This window comes from Pezoporus wallicus, unplaced genomic scaffold, assembly GCF_028554395.1.
Source record: "Pezoporus wallicus isolate ANWC-B61680 ecotype Strahan unplaced genomic scaffold, APGP_CSIRO_Pwel_v1 contig_5601, whole genome shotgun sequence".
Classification (NCBI taxonomy): domain Eukaryota; kingdom Metazoa; phylum Chordata; class Aves; order Psittaciformes; family Psittacidae; genus Pezoporus; species Pezoporus wallicus.
Window position 1 is genome coordinate 43,583 of NW_026642944.1, and position 17,392 is coordinate 60,974.

At 39.5% G+C, this 17,392-nt stretch overlaps 1 protein-coding gene across 1 annotated transcript in view; it reads right to left on the reverse strand.

Moving 5' to 3' along the window:
• CPLANE1 (ciliogenesis and planar polarity effector complex subunit 1) overlaps nucleotides 1–17,392 on the reverse strand; it is a 63,573-nt gene that overhangs the window by 41,231 nt on the left and 4,950 nt on the right. Inside the window, exons 7-15 of the mRNA XM_057433241.1 lie at nucleotides 16,878–16,981; nucleotides 16,572–16,754; nucleotides 14,904–15,153; nucleotides 10,375–10,527; nucleotides 8,327–9,087; nucleotides 5,647–5,831; nucleotides 3,485–3,565; nucleotides 2,502–2,666; nucleotides 1,654–1,827 (exon numbers count right to left, since the gene is read on the reverse strand). Of these exons, the coding sequence (XP_057289224.1) occupies nucleotides 1,654–1,827; nucleotides 2,502–2,666; nucleotides 3,485–3,565; nucleotides 5,647–5,831; nucleotides 8,327–9,087; nucleotides 10,375–10,527; nucleotides 14,904–15,153; nucleotides 16,572–16,754; nucleotides 16,878–16,981 (2,056 nt within the window). The remainder of the gene's footprint in view (nucleotides 1–1,653; nucleotides 1,828–2,501; nucleotides 2,667–3,484; nucleotides 3,566–5,646; nucleotides 5,832–8,326; nucleotides 9,088–10,374; nucleotides 10,528–14,903; nucleotides 15,154–16,571; nucleotides 16,755–16,877; nucleotides 16,982–17,392) is intronic.

The following is a 17,392-nucleotide window of genomic DNA, read 5'->3' on the forward strand; positions in this document are numbered from 1 at the left end:
ACGTTACTTAATTTAGGCAAAAAACCTAAATCATCCTTTTACCTGAATATCAAATCCAGATCACTAACCTCAAAGTGTTGGAAAAAGAAAAAAAAAAAACAAAAAACAAAAAAACAACAAACCCATGAACTCCAGGAAAAAAAAACGTAAGTCTATATATTGAGAGGCAGTTCTGAGGGACAAAAGTCTCCAGGAAGATTGGATATTCTTAAAGATGCAGGGGCAGGCCATCACATATGCTGAAAGATGAGCCAACAGGGGAGAAAACCAGCCTGTCTGGACAGAGAGCTTTGGCTGGAACTCAGGAAAAAAAAAAAAGTTGATGACCTTTGGAAGAAGGGGCAGCCAAGTCTGGAGGACTACAGCGATGTAATGAGGTCATGCATGGGGAAAATCAGAAGGGCCAAAGCCCAACTAGAACTTACTCTGGTTACTGCTGTAAAAGACAATAAAAAATGTCTATATAAATAAGGAGCACAAAGGACAATTTCCATCCTTTCTTTGATGCAGTGGAGAACAGTGACAAACACTGATGTACTTGAAGCCTTCTTTGCCTCAGTCTTTAATAGTAAGACCAATTGTTCTCAACATAGCCAGACACCTGAGCTAGGAGACAGGGATGGGGACCAGAATTAAGGCCCCATGATCCAAAAGAAAAAGGCTAGTGAGCTGCTCCACCACTTCAGCACACAAAAGTCTCTGGAGGTGGATTGGATTCACAATGGATACTGACAGAGTTGGTGGAATGTTCACTGAGCCACTTTCCAACATGTATCTGCAGTCCTGGCTAACTGCGGAGGTCCCAGTTGATGGGTGGTTAACAAATGTGACACTCATCTACAAAGAAGGGATGGAAGGAGGATCCAGAGAATTGTAGGGTTGTTACTCTCACCTTGGTGCCAGGAAAGGTTACGGAGCATGTCCGGAGTGCTACCACATGGCATATACAAGACAAGCAGGTGATCTGGCCCAGGCAGCATGGCTTTTATAAAAGGCACATCCTGCTTGACTAACTGCATCACCTTCTATGACAAGGTGAACCACTTACTGGATGAGAGAAAGGCTCTGGATGTTGTGTACCAAGACCTCAGTAAAGCCTCTGACAGCGTTTCTCACAGCATTCTCCTGAAGAAATTGGCTGCTCATGGCTTGGATGGGTGTATGGTTCAGCGGGTAAAAAAAACAGCTGGACAGCTGAGCCCAGAGAGTGGTGGTAAATGAAACTGGTGGCTGGTCACAACTGATGTTCCCCAGAGCTCAGTACTGGGGCCAGTTCTGTTTACTGTCATTAATCATCTGAACAAGGTTTAGTGGTGGACTTGTCAGTGCTAAGTTAACACTCAGACTTCATGTTCTTAAAAAGTTTTTTCCCAACCTAAATGATTTTATGATTGCATTGTATGGATGACATAATAGTTTGATGTGTGTAACTGAATTGACACCAAAAATATTTTCAATAATGAAGAGCTGCAAAACATTAATACCATACAGAGGCACACACACTCCTCACCCAAAATTTATAATGAATGGTGGTGAAATAAATCACAATGTTAAAACATAACAGACAGCATTGATATACAGGGGGAAAAAAAAAAAAAAAAAAAAAAAAAAAGAGTTAAGCACAGCAAGTCAAACTGCTTTTAGAGAAAATACCTTGCTTGATGTGAAGTGGATGCAGGATGTCTACATTGTGCGGGGGAAAGATATAGAGCAGCTGATTTGTGAAATAAGCGGCCATGAATCGTGCCATGGACCGAATCACAGCCATAGCAGTTTCTGTATGAATGTCTGTTATCATCCATAGTTCATGCTGAAAATACTTGGTATCTAAAAAAAAAAAACAGACATCAAACTAAAACATTATGGAAATTATTTTAATTTTGAATGCTTCTTGACAAGCTTTCAGGACTTACAGAGCTCATTACACATTATATTAATATTATAAGACTTTTATACTATGTTGTTAATGATGAGAGCTGTACTTCTAGTACCTAAATTTAGATCAGTGCTGAGTCAAAAATCTTTAAATTTGGAAATAAAGAGATCATGCTCTGACTCAGCAGAGAAAAAAATTATATACAAGCATCTGCAAAAAAAAACGAAACCAAACACACCAACCGTCAATTCAGGACTGGTGACCAATCTATCATGTTTTATCATAAGAAAAATGTTAGATCAATATAAAATGAAATCAGATAATTTAATCCTTATTTTTCTAATCCAAAGTCTTTCCTTGAGCAGATTTAAATCTAAGATCATTTAATGGGCCATGATTTCACTATTAGTTATACAGTTAAAAGTTGTCTAAACACTACAAGGGCAGCTGAAAGAACATCTGAGGATCAGAAAAAGATCTTTAAAGTCACTGAAAACAGACTTCAGTCCAGTATAAAGAGAAAAGCGTGCTGCCAAACATGGCTGTGATGGCACAGAAACTAGATACTAGATTATTCAAACAGTATCAACATACCTTATCACACTTTTATGCAATATAAACATACCAGAAAATTTTTCCATCTGACCCACTGTCAGCTGTGATCGCCTTAGAATCTCTCCTACCAGATGATCACAGAGTCCCTGAGCCTCACACAAGTTATACTGATACAGGTGGCAAAATAGTATTGCAAGATAATATCTACTCTGAAGAAAACATATTCGTTTTCCCCCTGCATTAAAACAGGAAAAAAAAAAAATTAACAAACACAAAGACAGACACAGCAGGTTTGAAAATACAAGTTCCTCCCTCTTCAGAAACAAATCTATGTAAATATATACTCTGAGAAGTAGCAATGAGCACCAGCTATTTTCAGAGATAGGATCCTTCTACAACCTCTAAGTTACTAGCGAGTTAATGCTCATCCACAAGTTTTACTTCTGGATATTTGGCAGTTTTCAAACAATACAGTGTATAATTATTCCAGGAGAGCTTGAGAGGCTAGTCTTCAAAGAAGGAATGCCTAAACCACAATGAAATTGCTTAGACATCCACCATGCTTCCAGTATCCTGAATTCTGCATGAGGTACTCCTCATTATACTAACCAGCAAAAAGCATTTCTCATGATGTATGGGAATACACTCTGGAATATCTGTTTCAAATGCCCTCCTAAATCAACTCCTGTTACAAATTATTTTGTTTCTCCCTGAACACTAAAGACCTATGTTTTTACAGCTCCTAAGGGAATTAATTTTTGTTATCTGCTTTTCATTGTTTCCTTCTTGCTCAGAGGTATATCTAGAGGTTTTCTGTACCACATACTTCATAATCATAAGAAAACTGATAATAGAATAGAAATGCACGGAATTTTACCAGGGAACAATCAGACCTATGTTTTGCCTTGTCTCTATTTAAATCCCAGCTTAATTTCATACATGCATCATTTATGTCTTGCCCCCTTTTTTTGAAGGGCAAAGACCCATAAATAACTATATAAAGTGATTCTACAACATAACACCTCCAGGCCCAAAAAAGAATGTATCCCTTACCTTTACCCTTGATTTCACAAAGAGATCTTTTCCAAATGTCCAGAGATTCTTTGTATGAGCCTAAAAGGAACTTTTCCTCACCTACAAAGTCACACATATAACAAATTAGAAGTGCTTCACAGTTAGTTTTACATGTGCAAACACACATGTATTTACCTCTGTATTACAGATTTATGAAAAGCACAATGAAATATGTGAGTCTCCAGCAAATTTCTGTTCTCAGAGCTAAATCTGTGTTGAACATCTGAATGAAGCTGACTTTCAATACCCCTCCCCTGCCTTTTATATAATTGCTAAATCACTGTGGGGAAAAAAAAAAAAAAAAAGTTATAATCACTCCTACAAGGCTTTCAGTAATTAAGTTTGTTTGTTTGTTTAGATTAAACAAGGTTATAAACATTAACTATACTTACAAACTTCAGCATTCAACACCTGCAATAGTTTATAATGGTTTATATGGAAAAGCATTTCATCTTATGCTTTCATTTTTCCTATGATGAGGAAGATATGTTTTCATTATAAAAAGTAGTTATAAAATTATTTAGCAAGTTGAATACATGTATTCTTTTTCAGTGTAAAAGCACTTTCAAACAACAGGTCTGAGGACTGTTAACATTTAGAGAAATGAAATGTGTATCTCTCCGCCTCTGCTTATTCTGATTTTTAATAAATTGGTCAATTCCTAAATACTTTGACAGAAAGGTAACTGTAAAAGAGTAGAGTTCCAAGGCAAAGGAGAAGAAGGGAAAAAAAAAAAAATACCGAACCCGACAACCAAACCAAACCAGATAGCACTACTGCAGAAGAAAAGCCAAGGACAAATTTCTCACTCTATCCTGCTTATCAGTAGCTAGCCAGTGCAGGTATTGGCTGGCCCATCAGCGTATGTGTTACTCTAGCTCATCCATAAACCATACTGTACCTATTTGGCAAACTGAATGTAAACAAAGAACATAACGAATGGGTAGAAAGCTCCATGTATTGTTAGGATGAATGAAAGAGACATAAATCAGCTAATGTATGGAGTGATGCAGAAAGAGAAGATAAAAGTAACTTTTAATAGAGAGAGAGATATCAAGAATATGGAGAGGAAACAATTTCTGTGGGAGACATAAATAGGAAGCGAGGCTTATTAGTGTCGAAGGGGAAAGCAAGACAGAGCATAGGACAGTTAAGTGTAGGAAATTAGGCTACAACCATGCACCATTTGCAAAATAAAGACACTGGATTAAGTCTAGTACATTGTTATGCTAAATTTGATGCTTAGTTGAGACTGACTAAATTTACATCCATGACATGCTCATGCCAGTCGTGATCACACGACGTGAACAGGACTTCTGCACAGAAATTCAGTAAGAGACACACTGTATTGCCCATCTACTTCAGAGGAAGTAACACAGTGCAAGAGATCAGAATTCATATCCTGCATTCAGATTCTCTAGGACATGATTCATAGAATCATAGAATAGTCAGGGTTGGAAAGGACCTTAAGATCATCAAGTTCCAAACCCCCTGCCATGGGTAGAGACACCTCACACTAAACCATCTCAACCCAAAGCTTCGTCCAACCTGGTCTTGAACACTGCCAGGGATGGAACATTCACAACTTCCCTGGGCAACCCATTCCAGTGCCTCACCATCCTAACGGGAAAGAATTTCCTCCTTATACCCAATCTAAACTTCCCCTGCTCAAGTTTTAACCCATTACCCCTTGTCCTATCACTACAGTCCCCTAATGAAGAGTCCCTCTCCAGCATCCCTATAGGCCCCCTTCAGATACTGGAAGGCTGCTATGAGGTCTCCACGCAGCCTTCTCTTCTCCAGGCTGAACAGCCCCAACTTTCTCAGCCTATCTTCATACAGGAAGTGCTCCAGTCCCCTGATCATCCTTGTGGCCCTTCTCTGGACTTGTTCCAACAGTGAATTCAAAGCAAACTAAAGTCACTACAGTCTTCTTATTCAGCTCAAGATTATAATGCAATCCACAGATGTACTAGAACATGAAGTACAGAGAGTTTCAATCAGAATTTTAAGAAAAGTTCCAGTTGTAATATTTCTTAAATCTGGTGGTTATTGATTGTCCTTAAGTTTGACCTAATTTTCCTATTACTCAGTTACCCATGCAACTACCTAATAGCTGTAGTTCTTTCCAAAGTACTAACCAGCTACAGAATTAATCTTCAGATGTTGTTCTAAGGTCACTCCTGAAGACTGGAGGGTGGCTTCTATATGACATAAAAGCGATGAGGCAACAGATTCTTCTTCCACATTCTTGTTTACATTTCTCTTCAGCTGCACCTGATACCAAACCACTTTCTTATACAATAATCGCCATAGAAAAATCAACCTGTAGTTAAGAAAATCATCAAAAATTAACAGTTACTTACACATTTTTTTTCTTATGTTCTGCATTACGTATCTCAACACTAGATTTTATTTTATGCTAGCAACAACTTTCTTGATTTCAATGAGGGGGAAAAATACACTTTCTGCCTCAGTTTTTGTATTTTGACCAACAAACATTGATTCTCCTGAACTTGCATAAAAAAAGCAACCTATGTCAAGCACTGAAACACACCCAAAAATACCCCATTGCTATCTAAAATGTGGGGAAATGAAATAACCTAGATAAACCTCAAAACACATATCAGTGTCTTTACAAACAAGACTGATTAAAAATACAGTGAAAGCGTAACACAGAAAAGCAAACACAGGGAAACAAAAACCTGCAGAGCATGTTTTTAGGGCTCACAAGTCCCTGATGCCCAGCACAATGCTATTAGATGTACCAGCTCAGATACATAATAAGCTTACCAATACAAGGAAATATACATTGCCAGGGACTTGAAAAAGCTCACACAAAACTGCAACACATCTGCAGCCTCTTCTCTATCTCTAGCATTACTGCTTTCATTATTTATGCACACATAATCAAATTCACAGTGCTCAGAACCTGAAGCACAATTAATCTAAAGTGTGGATTATCTTCTCAGAGGACACTGAAATTTGCCTATCAAATTCGCAGTGAGCACAGTATTTTAAGCTTATCAAAGAAATAAACGTTACTGCAGTAAGATTAAATTTGTGAGTTTCTTCTCACAAAGTTTCATGAGTTTCTTCTCACAAATTTAGGTTCTCAAGGTTCTCAATCTTCTTAGATTCTCAATCTCTGGGAAGGAACAGCTTGCTCCTATGTTAACACACTTGGATGAATCTGAGTTCTGCAGCAGAAAAACACACCAGTGATACTAATGTATTTTCTAAATAGTTGGATAGCACACTTCAGTTTAAGCTTCTTTCAATTTTATGTATCTGCAAAGAACAAATATCTCTGCTGATTTAATAAAGTTTCCACACAGTGGGGTTTTTCTTTTTGCTCCAGGACTCCACATCCATAATCAAGTGCAAACTTTGCTGACTAAACTGACATTGCAGATATATTGCATATGAGCAGCCGCTCAGGTCTACCAAACTTCTACATGGGAAAGAGCAGGATTAGCAAGAGGCAGTAAAAGCTTTTGAAACTTAATACCGGGATTGATGCTGCACTACCACACCAGGTGTGAGCTGTTATCCACCAATTATCTCTGAACTGATTGGCAGTAATTAGTTAAATCAACAACTATATTCAACCATAGATCTAAAACCTAATCTGCATGCTTCAGTAGATTACCACACTTTTTCTATAGAATATGACACAGAAAAGAAACAAAAGGACGTTGTAATTACTATATTATTGAAAAATAAAAATGTTGTTCTAACATAAAGAATCATAGAATCATTTAGGCTGGAAAGAACCTTCAATATCATTGAGTCCAACCATTAACAAAACACTGCCAAGTGCATCACTAAACCATGTCCCTAAGTAGCACATCTACATGTCTTTAAATACCTCCAGGGATGGTGACTCTACCACTTCCCTGGGAAGCATGTTTCAGTGCTTGACAACCCTTCCCATGGAGAAATGTTTCATAATACCGAATCAAAACCTTCCGTGGTGGAGGTTGTGGCCCTTACATCTTGTCCTATCACTTGTCACTTGGAGAAAACACCAACTCCCACATCACTCAATCTCCTTTCAGGTAGCTGGAAAGAGCAATAAGGTCCCCCGAGCCTCTTTTTCTCCACATAAAACAAGCCCAATTCCCTCAGCCGTTCCTCATCATACTTGTGCTCCAGACCCTTCATCAGCTTTGTTGCCCTCCTCTGGACCAGCAACAGCATCTCAATGTCTCTCTTGTAGTGAGGGGCCCAGAACTGAACACAAGATTCAAGGTGCAGTCTCACCAGTGCCCAGTGCAGGGGATGATCACTACCCTGGCCCTGCTGCCAGACTTGCTGATATAGACCAAGATAACAGTGGCCTTCTTGTCTGCCTGGGCACAATTGAGCTCTGTCAATCAGCACCCCCAAGTCCTTTTCTGCTGAGCAGCTTTCCACTCACTCTTCCCCAAGGCTGTAGCACTGCATGGCATTGTTGTGGCCCAATTGCAGGACCTGGCACTGATCTTTGTTGAGCCTTGGCCCATTGATGCAATCAGTCCAGCTCAGCCTCTAGAGCCTTCCTACTCTGCAGCATGTCAACACTCTCACGGAACGTGGTGTGTTGCCCACAGACTTACTGAGGGGGTGCACTCAATCTCCTTGTCCAGATCATTGATAAAAGTAATATGCAGAACTGGCCCCAGTCCTGAGTCCAGAGGGACACTAAGTGGCCCACCTTGTCATAGAAAGTGATGAGGTTAGTCAAGCAGGATGTGCCTTTTATAAAGCCATGCTGCCTGGGCCGGACCACCTGCTTGTCCTGTGCGTTTTTTTTCCCCACATAAAGATCATTCATACCTTTTTTCTGTTTTTGCATCATGGTTTACTGCTCGAGGAGGCTCTCTAAGCAGAGATTTCAGTGAGCTGAATTGCTGAGTAGTACTCTCATCAAGAACTAGGAAAACAGGCACAGTGAGGGAGTCAAGGTCTGTTAGACTATTACCATGAGGAGATGAAAAAAAATTCTCATACTGTAGTATGCACACATTACTTAAAGTGCAAGAAACCATTTTCAAAAGCCAGAAACATGCCAGAAGGTTTTTTGAGAACAACTGATCTTGTTGCTGTATAAGCATCAGTTTTAAAGTTTGTAGTGTCAGCTTTGCCACATGCCCAGTTGGACTGGCTCTTGAATGCCAGCATAAGATCGTTAAAAACTGCTGAAAATATTTTAGGACACAATGTATCCAGTGAGTATTCTCTGCAGACTTGTTTAAAGATGCATCCTGGTTTAGCAGAGAGCATTTGACAAACTGAAGAATGTTGAAAAAATGGGTAATGCAATTCACTATGTAGTTCAGCATCTTATCTTTCTCTTCCACATTTTTTGAAATCCCTATCTGCCATGCAGCAAGAAGGTTTTTCTGAATGGAATATAGTTCCATTGATAACTTATCTTTCTCTTCAGTATTGTCTTTTGCATGGATAGTATCAAACACTGATGCAAATTCTAAGTGGCCTTGATCAGCTTTACTAACAAATGAATGGATTCTTTGGCTATAGAAGCTGGACAGGCTATTGCAAAACTGCTTTTCATCATCCGATTCTTCTTCATAACCCTAGATCAGAAAAAAAAAAACAAAAACAAAAAAACAAACAACAGTTTAATTAAGTCTATTGAGAGAGAGCATAGTCAGTGAGCATCACCACAAATCCCACAAATATAATTTTTATTCTCAATTAATATGCTTAATTGCTAGTAAGTTTCATTCACAGCAGTTTCATCTAGATCTAGAACTAAATGTGGCTATTTGGAATAGCTGGTGCAGAAAGAAATTAAATTACCTAACAGCAACAACAAAATCACAAACACAGCAGTAGTTTTTATACCAGGAAGTGAAACCCTGCCTTTTATAAAGCACAGACCACAAGGAAGAGTTTTTGCTAGATACTGATAAGATCTGAAATCCATTCAACGAAACCTCAGAAATGTCAACAAACAAGTCAAAACCTGAAAGCAAGAAAAGCACTGGGAAAGGCTGCACAATGACTTTGATCACAAAAGCCAGAAAGGGGAAAGCTGGGGCTGTTCAGCCAGGCAAAGAGAAGGCTGTGTAGAGACCTCATAGCAGCCTTCCAGTATCTGAAGGGGGCCTACAAGGATGCTGGAGAGACACTCTTCATCAGGGACTATAGTGACAGGACAAGGGGGAATGGGTTTAAACTTAAACAGGGGAGATTTAGGTTGGATATAAGGAAGAAGTTCTTTACTGTGAGGGTGGTGAGGCACTGGAGCAGGTTGTCCAAGGAAGTCAAGAATGCTTCATCCCTGGTGGTGTTTAAGGCCAGGTCGGACAGAGCCTTGAGTGACATGATCTAGTATGAGGTGCCCCTGCCCATGGCAGGGGGTGGGAACTAGATAATCTTAAGGTCCTTTCCAACCCAAATCATCCTATGGTTCTATGAAATTTTGGAACTAATGGAAGAATCCTCTAAACATTGAGGATTAATATCTTATTTACTAAGGATAGTAATATTGTAGTTATCATTATACTTTAGAGCCTGAGTATACTTAGTGCTGTAATGTTACATTTTATCATAAAGTGAAGTTAAACTATGAAACAATAAACTCATGTACAAGTAGATCAGTACACATTTTTCAAAAAGTTAACTCACTGCTACAAGAAATGATGTTTGAAAAGGAAAAAATCAAGTTTCAGTTGAGAAAAATAACCATATCTCTTTAAAAAGATGAGAATTTTAACCAATACTGAATTAGCTCAAATACAGCTAGTAAGAGAAAATATATTTGGAAAAAAAAAACAAACAACCTTTTACATTTTGAATAATTTAAAATCAAATCATATCATCTGCATAGCTTTAAGTGGAAAAATGCTATTAAGTACCAGTAAATCCATGGTTTTCTCTCTAACTTCTGCTGTGTCCTCTTCAAGGAATTTTGGAATGGTGGAAAAGATGGAACTCCGGTTTTGAGCATGTTTCAAAAGACTAGCTTTTAACGACAACAATGACCGTAAACACAGCAGTCTCCCTTTAGACTAAAAGAAACAACATCACAAAACATATTACATGTCTCTAGCAAGATCAAACCAGATACTTCCTACACAATACAAAGAAATTGGTTTCTTCTGTAAAAAGCTTCAGTTTAAAAGTCCCAGGCAGAAAGAGAGAACAGATCAGCAGGCGTATGTTGCACAGAAACAATGTTTTGACCATGCTTCAGGAAGGCAGAATTTTCTCAACACCAGACAACTCTACTCTCCTTCATGCTTTCTTGATCACCGAAATGATCTTACAATTTTATCAGTATGTAAGACTTTATTGCCTTCTTACTAGTAACATGTCTTTTTAAGTTGTCAAACCTTTGCCTGCTCTTCTAGCTTATACATGAATACCATCATAACTCCCTTCTCCAAAGATCAGAAATACAAATTGAATAGGAAGAGAAGTTGTATTCCATCAGCAAATGAAAAAAATCTGAATTTAGTATCTATTAGATCTTATGTGGTTGCCAACAGTTGTGGGACCTCTTTTTCCAAAGGCTTCCTGTCTCTCAAACATAGGTCAACTTGAAGAGACAGAAAAATAAAAACCAAATGCTTTAAGCAAGCTTTAATTGAAAACCTCAGCTGAGGACGTAGTAGACATATGCACAGAGCACCACTGGGACTGTTACTGATCACACTAAAACAGCAGCAGCCTAAGATAAGTTTTATAGAATCCTTTCTGAATCATTCTGAAAGGGTAAGTTAGTCAGAGTAGCATAATACCTTTCAGTGATCTGAACAAACTTTATAGATAGAGAAAAACCACTTTCTTTTACAGTTACACAAAGAACATTTAGTGACAGGTAACACTGACCGCTTTACTACATTTAACTTAAACATCATACAAACAAAGGAATAAAATTTCATTGTATTCATTGTTTTCCAGATCAACACTAATCTCAAAACAACTTTATAATTAAAAAAAAAATCATAAAAATATCAAAGTACATACAAGTATCAAAGTATTATTCAGAACATAAAGAAGGACTCTGGAAAACACAAAGCAGGACTACAGAGCCCTGGGAGAGGTGGTTAGGGGCCCTGGAGCTCAGATAGTCTTTTTGTCAATTCTCCAGGATACAGGGGAGAACCCTAAAAAACGCTAGGAAGATTGGCCAGGTTAACAAATGGTTAGAATGGTAGTGTCATAGTCAGGGGTTTGGGTGTCTTGAATACGGGAACCGAGTTTGTAGGCCACGTCTAGTAGGGGCTGGTGGAGCTGCTCGATAAGGGGAAGAGCAGTTTTCGTAGAAGGCTTGCCAGACTGCTCAAGGAAGCTTTAAACTAGATGTGTTGGGGGAGGGGGGTATCATTCCATCCCAACACACCCAGTCAGTTGCCAGCACCAGTAATAAATGCTTGGAGCAATGTAGAGATATTACAGCCGCTCCAGCCAATGAGCGGGCTTCATCTGGAGCTCAGCTCAGGTGCCTCTGTACAAATGCTCGTAGCAAAGGGAACAAATAAGAGGAATTAGAGATGTGTGCACAGCTACGAGGGTATGATATAACAGGCATCACAGAAACATGGTGGGATGGCTCCTGTGACTGCAGTGTTGGAATGGAAGGCTACAGGCGCTTTAGAAAAGACAGGACGGGCAGGCGGGGAGGGAGATTTGCTATTTATGTTAGGGATAGGCTGGAGAGTATGGAACTCTGTCTGGGGACAGGTGAGAAGTCTAGAGAGTTTGTACATCAGGGTTAAAGGGAGAACAGCTATGGGGGACATTACTATGGGGATCTGTTACAGACCGCCTGATCAAGAAGACTCTCTGGATGAAGCACTCTACAGACAGATAGGAGCAGCCTCACACTTGCAGGCCCTTGTTCTCATGGATGAATTCAACCACCCCGACATCTGTTGGAGGGACAGTACAGCCCAGCACAAGCAACCCAGGAGGTTCCTCGATTGTGTGGAAGACAGCTTCCTTCTGCAAGAAATAGAGGAGCCGACAAGGAGAGGTGCCATGCTTGACTTTCTGCTCACCAACAGGGAAGGGGTGGTTGGAAATGTGACACTCCAGGGCAGCCTTGGTTGTAGCAATCATGAGATGGTCGAATTCGAGATCCCCAGGACAGTGAGAAGAGTGTGCAGCAATCTCACTGCCCTGGACTTCGAGAGCAGACTTTGGCTTCTTCAGGAACCTGCTTAGTAAGGTTCCATGGGATATAGCCCTAGAGGGCAGAGGGGCCCAAGACTCTTGGTTGATATTCAAGGATCATGTACTGCAAGCTCAGGAGTGTCGCATCCCAACTAGAAGGAAGTGCAGCAGGAGGGCCAGGAGACCTCCTTGGATGGATAAGGATCTGCTGAGGAAACTCTGAAGGAAAAAAAGAGGCTTATAAAAGGTGGAAGCAAGGACAGGTGGCCTGGGAAGAATACAGGGATATTGTCCAGGAAGCTAGGGACAAGGTTAGGAAAGCTAAGGCCCAGTTAGAATTAAACTTGGCTAGGGATGTGGAAGATAACAGGAAGGGATTCTATAGGTACGCAGCAAATAAAAGACAGACTAGGGACAACATAGGCCCGCTCCAGCAGCTATCGGGAGAAGTGGCTACCCTGGATTTGAAGAAGGCTGACAATCTGAACAACTTTTTTGACTTGGTCTTCACTGGCAAATGCTCTGACTGCACCACCCAAATCCTGGAAGGCAGATGCAGGAACTGTGAGAATGATGAACCTGGGCCCACTGTAGGAGAGGATCTGGTTTGAGACCATCTTAAAAACCTGAACGTACAGCAGTCCAGCGGATCTGATGAAACCCATCAAGGGCCCTGAAGCAGCTTGCAAATGAACTTGTTAAGCTACTGTCCATCATATTTGAAAATCATGGCACTCAGGTGAAGTGTCCGATGACTAGAAAAATGGAAATATAACCCCAGTTTTCAAGAAGGGGAAAATGGATGACCCAGGGAATTACAGACCAGTCAGTCTCACCTCTGTGCCTGGCAAAATCTTGGAGCAGATTCTCCTGGAAGGCATGCTAAGGCACATGAAAAACAATAAGGTGGTTGGTTACAGCCAGCATGGCTTCACTAAGGGGAAATCCTGCCTGACCAATTTGGTGGCCTTCTATGATGGGGCTACGGAACTGATGGACAGGGATAGAGCAGTTTACATCATCTGGCTGGAATTGTGTAAAATGTTCAAAACTGTCCCACATGACATCCTTGCCTCTAAACTGGAGAGACATCAATTTGATAGGTGGACCACTCGGTGGATAAAGAACTAGCTGGACGGCCTCACGCAAAGAGTTGTAGTCAATGGCTCAATGTCCAGTAACGAGTGGTGTCCCTCAGGGATCAGTGTTGGGACCAGTCTTGTTCAACATCTTTGTTGCTGACATGGACAGTGGGATTGAGTGCACCCACAGCAAGTTTGCTGATGACACCAAGCTGTGTAGTTCAGTTGATATGCTGGAGGGAAGGAATGCCATGCAGAGGGACCTCAACACTCTTGTAAGGTGGGCAGATGCCAACCTTATGAAGTTTAACCATGCCAAGTCCAAGGTCCTGCAGCTGGGTTGGAGCAATCCCAGGCACAGCTACAGGATGGGCAGAGAAAAGATTCAGAGCAGCCCTGCAGGGAAGGACCTGGGGGTGCTGGTCAATGAGAAAATGAACATGAGCCAGCAGTGTGCGCTACCAGCCCAGAAAGCCAACCGTATCCTGGGCTGCCTCAAAAGGAGCGTGACCAGCAGGTCAAAGGAGGTGATCCTGACGCTCTACTCTGCTCTCGTAAGACCTCACCTGGAGTACTGTGTGCAGTTCTGGTGTCCTCAACATGAAAAGGACATGGAACTGTTGGAACAAGTCCAGAGGAGGGTCAGGAGGATGATCAGGTGACTGGAGCACCTCCCGTATGAAGACAGGCTGAGAAAATTGGGGCTGTTCAGCTGGGCAAAGAGAAGGCTGCGTGGAGACCTCATAGCAGCCTTCCAGTATCTGAAGGGTATAGGGATGCTGGGGATAGACTATTCATTAGTGACTGTAGTGACAGGACAAAGGGCAATGGGTTAAAACTTAAACAGGGGAAGTTTAGATTGGATATAAGGAAGAAATTCTTTCCTGTTAGGGTGGTGAGGCACTGGAATGGGTTTCTCAGGGAGGCTGGGAATGCTCCATCCCTGGCGGTGTTCAAGGCCAGGTTGGACAGAGCCTTGGGTGGCATGGTTTAGTGTGAGGTGTCCCTACCCATGGCAGGGGGGTTGGAACTAGATGATCTTAAGGTCCTTTCCAACCCTCACTATTCTATGATTCTATGATTCTAAAGTAAACTAAATTGAGGTCCTCCATTTAAAAAATTCCACATTTTTGTACACTGTTGGTTTTTTTGCATAAAACCTTCAAAATAATTCACAAACCTACCTTGGAGTTCAGCAAATTCGAGCGGATACTTTCAACCCGTTGGGTTGAATCAAGCAAAAGAGTTCTTATGAATCCTGATGGTGAAAGGTTATTAGGAAATCTAACCACTGTTATCATGTATCCATCGGAGACAATGAGGTAGGGTAATCTTGAATGTGACGCAACCGAAAATCTCTGTCTGATAAGGTCACTTTCAGAAGCTGAAGAACCAACAGACTGGCTAGAATCTTGACAAAAAGAGTGCTGCTGTCTAAAATAAAGATACATCAACATTTAAGCAACTATCACATGCAATAATCATCAACAGATTAGAGAAAAAAATAACATATGAAAGTTTAATACCACTGACATTACTGTCCTTATAGGTCCATTCAGAATTCTAAAGAAGCTTCTACGTTTTTTAGGATGAGCACTGCAAATAACACTATTTCTGCTTGCAAGATACCGGTATTTTGCCGAGTTGCAATTTTTTTAATTTAAACAAGAAGTGGCTCTTACTATCCTCTTCTTCATTAACAAGTATTATACATATTTTTCACAATTTGACTTCAAATTTCTGTATCACACTCTCTTACCTAGCTTTTAGTGTCTATGACTAAAGTGCTTGAAGATGGAATTTTAATCAGATGCTAAAAGTCACGTATGAAAAAGAAAAAAATCCTATCAAGTTCTGAATCTCAGTATTTCAGAATCACTTGACATTCCACAGAATAATTCTGTATCAACACTCAAGTCTTCTCTCACAAAAGAGGGCTTACAAAGTCTATCCTTACAAAGAAATCACTCCTTACTGAAATCCAGAAATCTGTGTTGTGCATGTAGCCCCATAATACTCTGACATAATGTTGCTGAGTTTGGGTTTTTTTATTATTTCTTTATATTCCAAAAGTTAGTAGATAAGGTGAAAAAAGTAGCTACATACATTCAATAAATAATTGTAATTGAGGTATTTTAGTATCTGATTTTTCAACCAGTGTAAGAAGGTATTAGGCTGCTTTGAATGTTTTCATCAGATGTTAACATTTATGCACTATCCAGCTTTAGTTATTCAGAACTAATAGGACAAGAAAAAATTTAAGTTTGATTTTTATTTTGTTTCCTCTAATTATTCAAACTATTTTACTTTTTGTAACTTTGAGTTGATGCTAGACAGTGTTAGAGATCCTTCTATTTCCCCATACATCCAGTAGCATAATTTCTAAAATTAGATCGGGAGTACCCCCACAAAAAAACAAGAAAAAAGCTAACTAGCTTTTGTCATACAAATATGTTATTTATAAGACATATGACTATGATAGAAACTTCTGTAAGTAAAATCTAATACTGAGTAGAGAAATGCCACTGGATTAAAATAAATCTGCACTTTCAGTAATTTTGTAAGTTCAATTTCTTCTTATATCATAAAATCATGCCATTTTTAGTTACTATTAAATCCAAATACTTCTAAAAATCAAATCACTTCATGTATACTTAGTGTCATTATGCCAATTTTCATCAAAACAAACCCATTACAAGAAATAGAAAGAACTATGAATGAGAACAGATATTGAGAAGGCACATAAAAAGCAGAAGAGTGAATCTGAGATAGGAGGTTTATGTGAAATTGTAAAAAATGAGTAAGATATGATCATATGACAAAAATGTATAAACATTTTCAAATCCTTTTACCTGTATGTTATTAGAGGATGAAATGGAATAAACTCTGCTGGTCCAAACTCTAAAGAGCAGCCAGAAGTAATCAAGGTCAGCAATTCACCCATGCATGTCAATAAAATCAAAGATCCACGTTTTAACATGCAAGCCAAGAAAAGGCTATCAGGAGTCCAACTCATATCACCAACCCAGTAAGATCTAAATTGGGCAAGAAAAAAAATACTTTTCTCTGTCAAATTTCCGTATCAAAATGTTAAGTTAAAAACAAAAATAATTAAAAGAAAAAAATCCACAACAGCAGCAAAAACATCAGTTACTGACCTGATGAACTTGGATGGAACCGTGCTATTCTTGCTACTACAACCTTTAAGGCTACCCGAAACAGTTACAAAATTCAACGTGTTTAAAAACAAAATCTGAGTTGCCTAGAAAGAAAGAGTAAATGTAAAAAAAATATACATTTGTATCAAACTGTCACTGTTGTAAAAACCAATTTCTACTAGCAGTACATTTGATGTACTGGAAACATTATTATATATGAAAATGACATGACACTTTGATATTTTTCACTAATTAGAGTACTGACTAATTTCTATACCTATTTCTACATTTAATGTATACTCTCTACATAAATCGCTTTTTTAACACAGCTTTTTCTAAAACCCTCAAAAAAAATGCAAGATCACTCTTTTCCAGTTTTGCCGATAAATAAAACCTGGAGCTTTGAAGGACTGCATCATCCCATCCTAGTACACTAAATAAGCTGGCCTGTATTCCGCCCCTGTCATGATTAGCACTAAAAACAACATTAAGATTTGGCCTCCAAGATGTTGGAA